Source organism: Mchenga conophoros, linkage group LG11 (genome assembly GCF_057382185.1).
Source record: "Mchenga conophoros isolate Kocher_MC1m ecotype Shallow Benthic linkage group LG11, M_conophoros_male_GT1.1, whole genome shotgun sequence".
Classification (NCBI taxonomy): domain Eukaryota; kingdom Metazoa; phylum Chordata; class Actinopteri; order Cichliformes; family Cichlidae; genus Mchenga; species Mchenga conophoros.
In genome coordinates, this window is record NC_140536.1 from 33,543,546 (window position 1) to 33,558,042 (window position 14,497).

The following is a 14,497-nucleotide window of genomic DNA, read 5'->3' on the forward strand; positions in this document are numbered from 1 at the left end:
AGAAAAGCAGCCAACTTGGAGTGGAATTATTTGTGTGCAAGCTCTTGTTTAGAAAATCGGGATGCTCAAAATCTATTGTTTTTTTTCTTTCTCACCATCTTCCTGAATGCACAGATTCTGTGGGAGTTCCCATGGGAGAATAATGAGTGACTCAATGAACAGAAAGAGTGAGCATGTGACAGAAAACCCACGCTAACTGCGTCTATGAAACATAATAATGTAAAAATAAGCCTTATAAGGTTATGGAAAAACACCCCCATTCAGCAGTGCTCTAATTTGTCAGTCAGAATTTATTTCAAAGGGAAAACACAAGAAACAGTGAAAGGATGAAATTCCAGCCAATCTGTTTTCGGGATGCTACACGACTTGCCAATTTGTCAGCTCCACTCCAAAACAGTTCACAAAAGGGCACGCAGACTTATAAACCTCCCACACTGAGAAAAAGATTCTGGTGAAAGCAGCATACAGTAGTTCCTGTGCCCCCCTCCCATCACCATCACCACCTCCTCCTCCTCACTCCATGACTAAGTGATTTAGCCAGCTCTAGTGCAGACCGCCTCTCACTTACAATGCCTCCTTGGGTTAGTGACTGTGCGGGGAGGGTGGCAGAGAAAGAGAGAAAGCCCATTTACAATGTGGTTTACACACAGCCGCTCCCCCCACCACAGACAGCGCCCATCCTTGGATTGATGTGTGGTATGCATAGTTTTTGGGTGCAATTTGGACACCAGAGGGAGAGAGAAAGAAAGAGAGGGCAAGTGTGTGTGCACAGGGTGCAGGAGGGGGTGTGCAAGGCTCGGGCTCTGTTCGCTCGCCCTCTCTTTGAGTCAATAGTGTTCCGGCAGCTGAGGTTCTTTATGAGGGGAACAATCTGGAGGGTCTTGTCAGAGTGCCGAGCAGCTGCTGTTTTCTGGGGCGCTTCTTTCATAGACCACAGGCCTGGAGTGGGCTGGTGAATAAAGACGCACCCTCCCCACACTCTCCGCCTCACCCATCACCACTCCTACTTTCTCCAATTCCTCATCCTCCCCTAGCCACCCCACCCGCACTGCCCCTGCCCTCCACAATGCCAGATGCAGAGTGGCAAAGAGGAACATGAAGAGAGCAAGGAGACTGTTATTGTGTGCTAAACTCCCCACCGTCACCCGGGGTACCGTCCTTTACCCCGAACAATGCTTTGATGAGGTATGTGAATATCCTTTGTAACACAGACGTTATACAGTACAGCGTATTAAAACAAGAGCCAACAAATGTAGCTCAGACATATTGGCACCTGTGATTACATCTTTACATTCTGATGTGTGAGTGGAAAACTTTTTTTTTTTGTAAGAGATCACTATAAATCACAAGATTCCTGATTCAGGCTAAACTGGAAGAGGCTGAATGCAACAGAGCCTCTTGTGTTTGATTTTCATTAGCAGAACATCGAGTGTGCATTCGCTCCCTTTCGGTCATTGATTCAATTAGTCAGATCAGTCACACACACTGCCTCCCTTCTTAATACAGGGCTCAGTTACAATATTACATTCACTAGACTATATAACTTAACATCATTTCATTCTATTCAATTCAAGCAGCCCGTTTAGAAAAGGACATCGCTGCCACCGTCGCCCCATTGTTGGCTGCCGATTGCAGAGGTGAACCTGCTGGTGTTTGGCCTCAGTTCCTGACAGGCGTCTCCTGTTTAGCTGCTGTCTGAAGGCACAAGATTCCCTGTAGTGTCCAGCTGCATGCATTTACACGTACACGCTGACACTGGGCACTCTGTGTGGTCTCTGTAACACACATATGAAGGTCGGTTAAAACAAAACATGCAGGTAAGTGTACAAAAGCTAGTGTAGAGTTTGCACAGCTCTCTCAGCTCAGAGAAAACAAAAGAGCACAGCATGTCTGTCTCTCTGGATTTTTGATAATGAAACTGTGGTTTGGAGTATGTGGAACAAATTCCTGTAATTTTACTTTTAAATGTAATTTTAAATAAAGCAGTGAAAACACTGAAACTGGTATTACATTTGTAGTAGGAGATAACAGCAGGCAACTTTTTGAGGAAAACTAGAAAAAGCTGTGAAACATGCATTAGGCACGAAAATGAGAACAGGTTGTGGTGCAGGAGGCATAAATACACAAAGGACCAGAAGAAGAACATATTAGGTGTATGAGGTACACATTTACCCTTACAGTTAAGTAACAGTTAAAAAAAATTAAGTTCAGAACAAAAACTTTGCTTTCCATAATAATCACTGCACTGCAGACACTCAGCCTACAGGTTCCAACATGGTAGTGCAACAATGCTACGCCAGAGCTAATTTCAGTGACCAGTAACTTCTGTCCTAGTCTTCGTCAATGACCATTTTCTTCTGACAAAAAAAAAAAACAACTAAAAAAAACAAAAAAAACAAGGCGACAACTAAATAATAATTTTTAAAAAACGAATGCACGAGGGAGCAGGCTCAAAAAATTGTGGTAATGTAAGCTGCTCTTGTTCGTATTTGCGCTGTTGTTCGTCCTCCAGGTTAGCTCCCCTGGCAGAGAAGACAGAAATCACAATATGCACAGACTTGGCTTCACTCAAATACAAAAACACAGTTAAAAACAATGAAAAACTAACAGAACTGTTGTTTGTGCTTCTGTATGTTAGCCTTGTTTTCGTTGCTTCGTTTGGGGTTTTTTTTGCTTCTTCCTCTTCATGGTGAAATCTGCCATTGTTCCCTTTCTTGTTAAAGCCAAATTTTAACCACACAGCATTCTACCTATTCATAGTGTCTGAGCAACTTCTGCCTTCAGTAAATTCCAGCAATCTTTTACACCACACAGCCGAAGAGCTATACAAAGGGAACAAAGACTAAAATAAAATTTGGTTTCCAGTGTAATGCGAGATTTATTTTTAAATTATTTTGCTCACACCGAGTATCTATTAGAGCTGTTAAAAAGTGAACTGATTAGCTCAGAAGTTAGTAGGTTCAGGCATCAGACTGACTTTCTGGAACAGCCATCCCCTTCAGATCATCTGCCTCAATAACTGCATTTAAATCTTGACTGAAGCCAAATTTATTCTAATGTCGGTCTACGTCTAAGTTATTAACTGTGTCTTTTGTTGATTCTTTGTCTGCCCCCTTGTAATCTGTAATACCATTTTCTAAGTTGTTTCTAGGATGACTTCCTTTTTTTTTTTTTTTTTTAAATCACATGCTGTGCACCACTTTGGTCAATGCCTGTTTTGTAAATCTGTTACATAAATAAATTGACCCGACTTGCTTAAGTGCTGCATATCTTTCAGCATTCATTTAATTTTTCTACCTCTTTTTTTGGCTATGATTGATTTTGTAAAAGTACTTCATATGACACAATGCAAAACTTCTTAGCAAACTTTAAGAGAGACTGTTCAGAGGTTATTTATTGTTTATGTTAAAGAAATAAAAACATGAACTTCAGCAGCAGATGCGTCTGAAGAGTTTCTGAGCACATGCATCCCTCCTACCTGAACCAGCTGAGCATGTGGCCAGCATGGCCACCATGTCGACAGTTGTGACACCAGGTAAACCAGTTATTAAACTGAGCCAGTTTGTTCTCCCTTGTCAGGTCCACTTTTTCATCTGATTTACCAGTTCCTGCAAAAAAAACAAAAAAGAAATAAAATATCAGTAAAGTTATAATGTTATCCTATTATGAGCAATAAGGAGAAAAGGCTTGACACTAAATGTCCAGGTGCTACCTGTGCTTAAATGCAGATCAAAGTCCACACATTAACTCAGGTAAATGCTCAGTTAAGTGTTACAGCCACTTAAGCTGCTCCAAGATGTGTGCCTGTTACTGGAAATATCAGCTGAGCATCTGTCCACATAGTCCAGTTTACCTTGGCAATTGGAAACAGGTGTGCCCATGTTCATGAGGCAGAGGGCACAGCGTGGCAGCGGTTTCCTGCAGCCAGGGCAACTTGTGACTTTTGACTTGGTGGGTGAGCCGCTGACACCATATTGGCTGAAGCCGCGGCCTTGGTGAGGTATTGTGGAGCAGCTGTAGGAGATGGACTTCCCACAGAAGTTGCAGCTCACAAACACCTGCCAAAGAACAAACACAAAGGTCGGCTGATAAGACCCGGTGAACATGAAGGTAAAACCAACAGCCGCATGCAGACCAGCTGTCTGGATTTTATTTTTAAGGAAGAGTGAGATAAGTACTTGATAATACAGCAATAATTCCAACAGGCGTAAGAGTGATTATTGGAATTTCAGCAATGCAATGAAGCACTGCCAAGATTTAGCTTAGATGTAATCACATGTTAAAAAACCCTTTAATACCAGAATCTATTGAAAAAAACATTAATTACTTAAAAAAAATATGCATAGTATCAGGAACAGATTTCTCCAATACAAAAGGAGAAACAGCACAGACTATACTGACTATACCACCAGGTTTTATGACAAGAAACAGAGGAGAGCTGTGGGTGTTATGAGCTTGGTACAAACTCTACTTGTAGTGTAATAAACAGCACAACCGTCCTACTTTCATATAAGGGTAGTTGTACGTAATACAGTAAGAAACAAGAACAAACACAGAAACAAGACAGACTGCTTTGAGCGTGCAGGTGCTGGATCACGTCACGTGATTTTATGACAGGACACTTTAACACTGTTTTACTGAGAGAATAAAAACGTATCAAATTTCACCTCTAACGTTTTTTTAACTAAACAACAACAACAACAACAACTGTACGGTGATGAAATATGTCAATGCTGGTACTAATATCAAATTTATAAAAACTGGCATTTCATGGGTTGACAATAGCTTTAACCCACTTCATCTTTCAAATCTTCCTGAAACAAAGCAAAGCGACTGAGTCGATTCTTTGGGATGACACTATAGTGCCAAAAAAAGACTGTAACCATCCTCCAATCGGGGGATGTACAACTTGTCCTGTCCCTCCATGGTTGAAGTCTGTAAAGTCCAAACAGCAAAATGCAGAAGTGACAGAATCGACTGTTCCTGTAATGGCTGTGGTTGCTCTAAAATCAAGTACTAGTTCTATCTTAAAATGTACAAAAAAGCCAGGAAAGCCTGGTTTTTACAGATAGTTTTACCTTAACAACAACTGTAAAGTGGGTGTTTTACTAGTCTGTTAGCACGAATTTCAAGACTTCAAAATACACAAGTCCAAAACCACGAATCAGGTCAATGTGGCTACTTCCATCATTCATATACAGTCTATGTTAAACTGTTATCATTTTCAGATAATATAATGTCACCACGGAATCAGTCAATAACTTGATTTTGTGATGAACCACTATACCACACTCTTTCCCTTCACATCTCAATGCACAGTTGGAGATGGCACTCCCTCTCTGGTTCTTGCCGTTTTTAGCATATTTCAAACCTATGCATTGAGCGGTTGGAATCTGAGATGTGGGTGAAGTTACACTATATCGATTTCAGCATTAAATCACCTGGGCTAGTGGTTTGGAGCTGGGGTCCAGCTTGCCTCTGTGGATATCAAACTCAGCTCGTTTGTGCCAGAATCTCCAAGCGTCCAGCAGGTTGCGGTAGTTTTCAATCCAACACTGGACTCGAGGGTCTTTCAGCACTTCGCCCGGAGAACCCTGTAGAGAGAGATTATTTAGGCTTGTAAGACATTTCAACTTCAGCGGGGGTTCTGCTTGGGAAGGCAGCCATGCCCTTTCTTCTCATCTCTACTAGTTAAATATGTATGTGAGGTACGACATTTCTGTAGCTGTAGGCAGCTTTTGTCTTTTCACAAGCAGGTTAGAACAAGAAAATAAAATGAAGAAAACCCAGAGAGCTGTTTTACAGCATGAAAGGTTACAGACCTGTTCAGCCACTTTGATGTCTCTAGTGTTACTGTACCAGAAACAAGTGCACAGCAGCAAGCAGCTCCACCGAGGCTGTTACTTGTATTGTTACAGTAGGTGTTAGCTGTGAACTTTCACAAACAAAGAGGCAAGTTTTAGCATGTGCGCTGATCTTTCAAAGTGTATGGTCAGACAGACAGCTCCTTTCTCTTTATTTGATGCACTCTAGTGTTTGTTTAATTATGAGAGTAGTTCACAACAGCCAGAATGAGAAAATTAGAATGAGGGCAGCATAGTTTTTAGACACAGTGGCAGCTTTCACATATGCACTGCAGGGACAGGGTTGCACTCGAGAATGCAAAAGTCCGATCATATCAGACTATCTGATGTGTGGTTATATTTCAGGGCATTTACCACTGCCTCCTTTGTGCTACTCAGCTTCCATAACTAAACCACATGTAGTACTTATGACACATGTAGTACTTATGCAAAAAACATCCAATTCTGGATGTTTTTGCATTCATATTAGTGTTTCTCAAACAAACTCTGTGAGAGCAAACCATCCAAGTATGATGCAAGAAATTAACACCATCTATCATTAATTTACTAAACATGCTCGTATTTTGAAAGTTCAGTCACTGCCAACCATCTTGCTCTGAAATATCCTCCTTCCAGCTGGTGGGCCACTCTGACCAGGCCAGCAGGTGGAGAGCTGGTTGACATACACCGACATAAAGCTAACTTGACAGCAGACCAGAATAAGAACTAACATCGCCAACTGCAGTCCAAAAAGGTGGAACTGAATTTTTTGACACAAAATAGTTAAAAATTAAAATATGCAAAATGCAAAAGAAAGAGAATAAATTGTGAGAATAAATTTCCGTACAACAATCAGAGCGCAAATCTGTGCCAAAAGCTATTTGCTCAGTCTGACGTACTTGTGTGTACTGGTTTATTTTGCTTTGTGTATCTGTGTGTGTGTATTATTTGTCTGGCTGACAGAGCTACTGTTCATCTTGACAAAGAAACTTATACAATAGAGGCTCATTCTCAAATCTCATGTGCCCTCTCCATTCTAAGCAGGTTTGTGTGAATGAGTGTAAAAATAAGCAGTTCTGTGTAATTTGTCTCTGTACCTTCAGCATGCAGAAGCTGGCAGTCTGGACATCACCAGTTCGGTCCACATAGCTCTCCATAAGATCCACGCCATCTTTAGTTAGTCCGGTGAGCAAAATGCCCTCCAGGTTGCCCGCCTCCTTCATCTCAAGGGTTAGTCTGTCTATGTATCGTGGCAGCTGCAGCAGAGATCCAAAGTTAGCAAACAGCGATATATTCAGACTATATCTGCTGCTGAAAGCTTCACTCTGTAGTTACCTGTGCATCATTGAGAAACATACAGGCAAAGGCCACTCGGTCTCTCACAGCCACGCTGCTCTCATACTGAAACACAAACAAAGAATCATATCTTCCCTTTTAATATCTGTCTCTCTGTCACTATTTGGAGGGGGTGAAGCTTCAGTATAGTGGATACTTTTTACATTAAAGAGTCAAAGTCTTCCTACTGAAACTGGCACAGAAAACTGTGTTTGTGACCCTGTTCTGACCCACAGTGCTGCGAGAAATAAATCATCTGTGACAAATAATCAATTCTCAAAGCAAAGATGGCAAGAAACAAAGTCAAAGTGACTGCATAAATCCTCTTATCACTTTCTGCCAGGAAAAGGTCTACAGACATAAATAACAGTGAGAGGAGCCAGAGGCCAGAATCTGAGCAGCTGCAGGAGGAAAAAAGCAGAAACCAACACTGTGTTCTGGGCACAGACTCCTTTTTCATAGAGGTGTTTTATGACGGAAACGTAAAACATCTTTTCCTGTGCACCTGAGGATTTTCCCACTAAACACCACTGGAGTATTACCCGAGTATTCATCACTGCATTAAGAATGCCTGACTGCTTTTATGAAGTGGGAACAAAAGGGCCACTGTTGAGAAAAGTGTGCTTAGAAAAAAAAAAGGTTTTTTTTCTAGCGTTCAAATGTTCGTGATATTAAAGAGATCCAATACCAGCACGCCATCGTAGGCTCCAGGCTCACTGGTGAGAAAGGCAAACATGATGCAGAGGTAGGGGTTCTTCAGCTGCAGCCTCAGAGAGCTGCACATCTCTCTCCACAGGGACGACTTTTCGTCAGTGTAGCCTGACAGAGCCATGGCAACCACATTCAGGTTCAGGTCACCTGTGAGTAATATGAAGTGAAAGAAGCAGATTTATTTACAGTCTGTAGTCTTCACTGTAAGAGCAGCACATCTGAAAAAGAGGATGAAGCTATTTTCACAAATGAAGCCAGATTAATGTTGGAAAAAACATGTCAGAATATTTTCCACAGTTGTCCTTTCGCACATGTAGCACCCAGCAGGAAGTAATCTGCTTCGGACACATCCTCACTACTGGAAATGTTCGGCTCAGTTTAGGGGTAGAGCTTGCAGAAAGCAGAACACTTGACACCCACTCATTGGACACAAATGGACAAAACATTGGGAAGCTGGCAGGTTAGGTCCATTTAAACTCTGCTCTTACTGCAGTGGGCATTTTAGTTGTCATACATGAGGTAATATGTAAAAGTGCTCACGGCTGCAGTGCATGTGTGAAAAAGGTTATGGCAGCTGTTCAAGGTGATGTTTTATTGCTTGGAGGGGGGAAAAAGTGTCCTACTTTTCTTTTTTTTAAGGTTAACCTATCCAAAACCAGCTCCATATCCCTTTTGTTATACCGTGGGCTTTAGTTCAAATTTAAACTGCAATTTCTTGCTAAAGAAAAGAACTTTTAATGACTTTGCCTCCCAACGTAAGACCTATCATAAACCCTAACAGAAGTCTCTATACAACACAGTTTTTATTACATATTATTACCTCTAGATATATGACCGGGTGAGGCTCGGAAAATACCTAACTGAACTACTCTGGTATAACAAAATGTTGGTTTAAGGTTGTACATTGGAATCAATACATTGTAAGTTAGAGCTGCAACGTTGAAAGTCCTGAGATGGCTCTGTTGACACATCTTATCTAATGAATCACCCTGTCAGTCTTACTCAGGAAGCACTCATTAGTGCACACAACAGAAAAGCGTTTGACCTACATTGGTGTAATTTTTTTCCTCAGTTAAGGCGTGTGTAAACAGCAGCCTTCTCTCTCCATTTTCATTAAACTTGTGTAAAAAAACGTGTTTCCTGCTGTTACATTAATGAAATTCCCCTTTTTTCAAAGACTTCATTTCATTTTTCAAGAGTTTGCTTGATGTCGAACACAATTTTCATCAATAACTGCTTGTTCAAATTAAACAAGCCAACATGGAAGTAATAGAAAAGCTGTGATTAGGATTTTATCATTGTTTTCTTACATTTTAAAGGCCAAACAATTACATATACTTGATACATGTACAGTTATGTAGTCTGTCTAAAGTATCTCCCCTTATTAAATTACTTTCTCTCGCCTTCCTCTCATCCCTAAAAGCTCACCTTTCTCTGCCATGGCTCCCTTGTTGAGGATCTGGATTGCCCGCCGGATGTCCAGGTTGAACAGAGCGACAGCAGCCGCCCGCTCCCACTCGTGTTCCTGTTCCAGTGATCGCAGGAAGTTCTCCACATCTGTGTCAGTCCCCCTGCTGATCCAGCCACAGAGCCGCAAGGCAAGGCAGCGCTCCTCGCTGTGGTACCGCGGCACATCTGTCTGCCGGTCCGAGCCACTCCAACACCTGCGGCTTTCGGTTGTCCCTTTGGGACCACAAACACAGGAAGTCAGTTTTTCAGTGTATGAAATTTCAAATAAACACAGTTACTGTGAAGTGTCCTGTGGCACAGACAATCAGTTGGTTATTTGTTTTACCTGAGGTTGTCTTGACAATGTTCTTAATCCCAGAATAAACCACAGACTGTACGTTCCCCTGAAGTTTTAGCTCCATATCCTCCGCACACTGTTTCATATGTGATACTTGCATAGGAAACAGTAACAGTGTGCAGTCCATGCAACATAATACAGGCACATAACAAGGCATCTACAACATTAATCATTAATTATTTTTGTCCTTTGAACAAGGACAAAAATAAATAATGTGTTAATATTTTTACTATGGTTATAAATCGTTTTCATTCATTCATTTTTTTCCTAGTTATTCAAGCCTTGCCTAGAGTGACATTATGTCCCACCAGGGGGCGCTGCCCCACATTTTAATCTATCACCATCTGAGGATGTTCAGAAGCATTCAATGTATTTATTTAACCTCCTAGGACCTGGCGTCCACATATGTGGACATCACATTTTGGGTTATTTAGACCAAAATGCTCAATTTTGCTCTACAAGGGCCCGATATCCACTTACGAGGACATTATACTGCTACTGTTCTATCAAAACTTTAAAGGAATATCCTCATATGTGGAACTCATTTTTCTTAGAAACAAAAATTAGGTTAAAAAAAAAAAAGAAAATCTGGTAATTCTTTGTTTTTACATTCATCAGGTCCCAATCAGCCCAAATATCAAAGAGAAATTAAAAATGCATGCCGTGACAGAGTTCGGGTCTTAAGAGGTTAAATGCAACCAAAAATGATTCAAAACCTAATTAATCAGTGAATCAACATTAATAACTCAATTTGGAAGTAATTTTACAATCCTTTTTGACTTTACTTGCCAAATGTTCGATAAGAAGATTGAAAGCTCTCGAAAGGTGTTATTATGCCCATTATAGGCTTTATATGATAACCTTTATATGATGAGGGGCAGGGATAGCTCAGTAGGTAGAGTGGTTGCCCCATGAGCGGAAGGTCGGGGGTTCGATTCCCCTTAACAGCTACCCTGAGGTACCCCTGAGCAAGGTACCGTCCCTACACACTGCTCCCCGGGCGCCCAATGGCTGCCCACTGCTTCACTGAGTGAATGGGTTAAATGCAGAGAGCAATTTCCCCACGGGGCTCAATAAAGTACAATAATGTACACTTTCTTCTTCTTTTAAACATTGAATTCTTTACTCAACTAAATTAAAAGGTTACATTTTGATGTAATAATAATAATAATAATACAAATCTCTACTCTATATAGTCTTTAGAGGAGAAACCTTCAGATGAGGAGAACCATCATCAGAGCAATGAAGCACTTCACTGCTGCTTTGTAAAGTAATAAAAATAACCTGCCCTGCATACAGTTTCAACAGGTGGCTGACTGTTTATCTCTGCCATTAAACAGATTATCAATAAGCCATCATGCAGCTATTTCCATCATTTTATCACCTGAAAGGATATAGAACAGATCATGCCATAAAGACTTAAGTTGGGGATCCTTCCCACCCGCCAGCAAATGGTTCCTCCACACCTGGACGGTATCATGTCCGTACCTGGACTGAGCCCTTTCCCTCATTTTAGTAGCAATGTCTTTCTCGATCAAACTCTCCACTCCCTCAGCTGAATCCTCAACACACTCGTACAAGTGTCTGCCACACGCCCACATGAGAGAAGTTGTGGAGCTCCATGCCAGTGAGATACGTTCAAACACCGTGAAGTCAGTCATGACACGGTTGGTTGCTGACACCACCACCATGCGGTTCTGGGAGGACTGGTGCCAAGCAAAGCTGCCAATCTGACTTTCACAGGGCTGCACACTGCGCTCAATGATGGTGGGCTCCGTCTCATCACCTATGGGCGTGGGAGTGTGCTGCATGTCGTACAGGCGGATAATGTTGCTGTCACGTGTCAGCGTGGCCAGTAGGCCAGTACGGGTTGGACACCATGCCACCTGAGAACAAAATGCAGAATTTTATCAGCTATAATAAGAAGACTTCTACTGAATAAGCATGCCCTGACTGAGCTTATATAAACCTTTTTAATGCATCTTAATCTTGTTTTTGATATCATTTATTCCCTCTTTTTTCATTTAAATGAAACAGGACTTGGTGATAAAAAAAAAAAAAAGTAAAGAGTTTAAAATTATGTGAGCATTTCATCACTCTGTCTTTGAACATTTAGGCCAGGGGTGTCCAATCCAAGCCTCGATGGCCAGTGTCCTGTAGGTTTTAGATGTGTCCTTGATCCAACACAGCTGATTCAAATGGCTAAATTACCACCTCAACATGTCTTGAAGCTCTCCAGAGGCCTGGTTATGAACTAATCATTTGATTCAGGTGTCTTGACCCAGGGTGATATCTAAAACCTGAAGGACACTGGGGCTTGAGGCCTGGAGTTAGACACGCCTGATTGAGGCAATCTAAAATTGACAGGTTACAAACAAGCTGACATCTTATTTTCTCATAGAACCAGTGGTTCTCAGAATGTGGGGCATTGAGCAACTGCAGGAGAGGCATGGAATGACCAGAGGTTATTCCCTGAAAAATCAATCTGTGCCTCCCACTTGACCCTGCCAGAATCAGCTAACTGGTACAACAATTTTAGTATATGTAATGCAGCCACACAGAATAGTACCTTAATAGTAAGAAAATATTTTGCCAAGTTACAAACAAAAAAATTTCCAGCATCTTTGACCCTCATAACTTCATGAGAAAATGAGATAACCACATGAAAATTTCAGAGATAAAAATAAACAAACTGTGTGTTTTTTTTAACTGCAATTGAATCAACTTTAAACCCACTCATTGTCATGATTTTAGTTCCTTAAGTATTTTCAAATTCCGGGTTGTAAAATATGATCATGTCACATCATTTTTGACACAGGAGTCACAGCCAGATAAGAAGCCATATGTCATATGCTATCACTTGTTTTTAAACCAGCCACTTGTCATGCTGACCTTTATTTCACTGAAACTGAACTTGCAAACTTTGCGATGTTAATAAATGCAGAAGGCTGAACATTTACATGGCCAATACACAAAGCTAGTATATTAGTGCATCCTTATTACTGTGGCCTTTAGTTCGTTTTCTAACAAACACCATCCTACCTTTGTGAGTGGCTTGGGCTGCTCCGTCAGTGTGAGCACAGGCTTTTCAAATTTCCTCAGATCCCAAATGGCCACCTGCCCCTCAAAGAAAGAGGCCACGCGGTCATGGAAGTGCGGGTCAACTGTCACACCTTGGATGGCTTTTGTGTTTACAAACGTTTTCTGACTTGTGTTTCTCAGGTCAAATATTGCCAGGTTCCTGTGCATGCCTGCCAGCAATAGCTTTGGGTCACGGAGCAGCCAGCAAAGCGAGAGGCAAGCATCATTCTGGCCTAACTCATACAATGGCTTGGTCACCACTGTGCTAGAGTCCAAATCGACAGATGAAAGGCGAATCTTCTCAGCTGCTACACTGGTCTCTGGGGACAACTTACTGCTGATGTCCCATATGAGGACAGAGAAATCTGCTCTGTGCTTGTCTAACCCAGCAGCCAACAAGTTGCTGTCCACGGGATTCCAAGCTAAAGTGTTGCACTGGCGGGCGTGTTTGGGCACAAACTCTTTCCCCACCAGCTCTTTGCATGCAGAGTTGTGGCTCTGGCCCAAGCTGGTAAGCACAACTCTGCCGTTGGCTTGGCCAACGGCAAGTAAACACTCCGGCTCGTGCTTGGGGTACCAGGCCACACATTTCATATAAGGGGTGTCCGAGTTGATGGCCAGTAATGTAGCAGCAGTTTCCTCGGAGAGTGGTAGGGTGCCAGCCTTGGCTTCTGTGCTGCCCACAGGTCCGATCCGGTACAGTCCCAGTTCGGAGTCGCAGATGACGTAGCGGTCCGGGTGGTGGGGGGACCACAGGATGTCGGGTTTGGAACCGCTCATGATTCAGACGCTAGTAGATTTTCAGGGAAGTTTAACCTCTCCAGCCTGAAAATACGGCAGATTATCACACAAATGAGCAAATGAACAAAGGTCAGAGACTGCGCAGAAATATTAGGCAACCCCCGAGTGCAGTGGTCGCAAGGTGGACAACAGACAGCTCTGAGAAATCTTTTTAACATGTTAAAGTAATGATACACTGAACCAAACCGTCAACATAACCTGAGCTCTGTGTGGAAGTGTAGCACAGTTGGTTTGAATTTAACGCCCAGCATGTTAAAAAGTTGCCGTGGGCAGTTATAGTACTACTTTTAAGTTTGTTGACATGCTAGCTAAACTAAGCTAATGCTAACAGGTAAAGGGAGAGCAAGCGCGTGACCGTTTCGCTCGCGCCAGTTTAACCAGCACTCGAAAACATCTGTTTGAGCACTTCGAGAAGAGGTTTTACTTACATAAACACAACAAAGACGATTTATAGGAATGCACGAGATACAGCTTGAAATACACATGGCAACCTGGAGCCAAAGCGGATGTTGTGTGTTACACCAAAACACGTCCGTGTTATTAGCAACGTCAGCTACTTCATGTTCCGCTAAAGATGCGGTTTACCAGCAGAGGGTGCTAAGTGAATAAAAAAGAAAGAGAAAAGACGTCAACGAAATCAGACAGTTTTATATAAGGAATTAGGCTATTTCAGATAATCACTATTTAAGTTAATTAATTTATTAAATATATTTAAACAATACGAGTTGAGTTGTCGGACTGACAATGTTATTGAAATGAGGTCGATTTCTGCGCTGTACAAGAGTATCATACGACCACAATTCATCTGCTTTTCACATTAGTGGGGGAGAGTGGAAAAGGCAAGAGAACGAAATTCATTTGGGATTTTTTTTGCACAACAAGCTATTTTCCTTAGTAACCAACCCATGATAGCCAGAAA

The 14,497-nt window shown here is 41.9% G+C and overlaps 2 protein-coding genes across 5 annotated transcripts in view; one reads left to right on the forward strand and one right to left on the reverse strand.

Annotated features, from left to right (window-relative positions):
- Window positions 1-14,107, reverse strand: mios (missing oocyte, meiosis regulator, homolog (Drosophila)). 3 transcript variants are annotated; one of them, XM_085292569.1, is made up of 12 exons: window positions 13,777-13,899; window positions 12,739-13,602; window positions 11,089-11,582; window positions 9,685-9,779; window positions 9,318-9,572; window positions 7,867-8,036; window positions 7,179-7,244; window positions 6,941-7,099; window positions 5,442-5,594; window positions 3,854-4,058; window positions 3,479-3,608; window positions 1-1,775 (listed from the first exon to the last, which is right to left on the reverse strand). In XM_085292569.1, exons 2-12 carry the CDS (start codon window positions 13,555-13,557, stop codon window positions 1,685-1,687), a joined length of 2,637 nt encoding a protein of 878 aa, XP_085148695.1. In that variant the 5' UTR covers window positions 13,558-13,602; window positions 13,777-13,899; the 3' UTR covers window positions 1-1,684. The 3 variants fall into 3 exon arrangements, with proteins under 3 accessions (XP_085148695.1, XP_085148694.1, XP_085148696.1); XM_085292568.1 differs by lacking the exon at window positions 13,777-13,899 and adding an exon at window positions 14,007-14,107 and having other exon boundaries at window positions 2-1,775; XM_085292570.1 differs by lacking the exons at window positions 1-1,775; window positions 13,777-13,899 and adding an exon at window positions 14,007-14,107 and having other exon boundaries at window positions 3,475-3,608.
- The window catches only part of col28a1b (collagen, type XXVIII, alpha 1b), a 25,468-nt gene continuing 24,352 nt past the window's right edge, over window positions 13,382-14,497 (forward strand). The window contains exon 1 of one of the 2 annotated variants that reach the window (XM_085292567.1): window positions 13,382-13,699. The gene's annotated coding sequence lies outside the window, so the exon portion shown is untranslated. The remainder of the gene's footprint in view (window positions 13,700-14,497) is intronic. The other variant, XM_085292566.1, reaches the window with a different exon arrangement.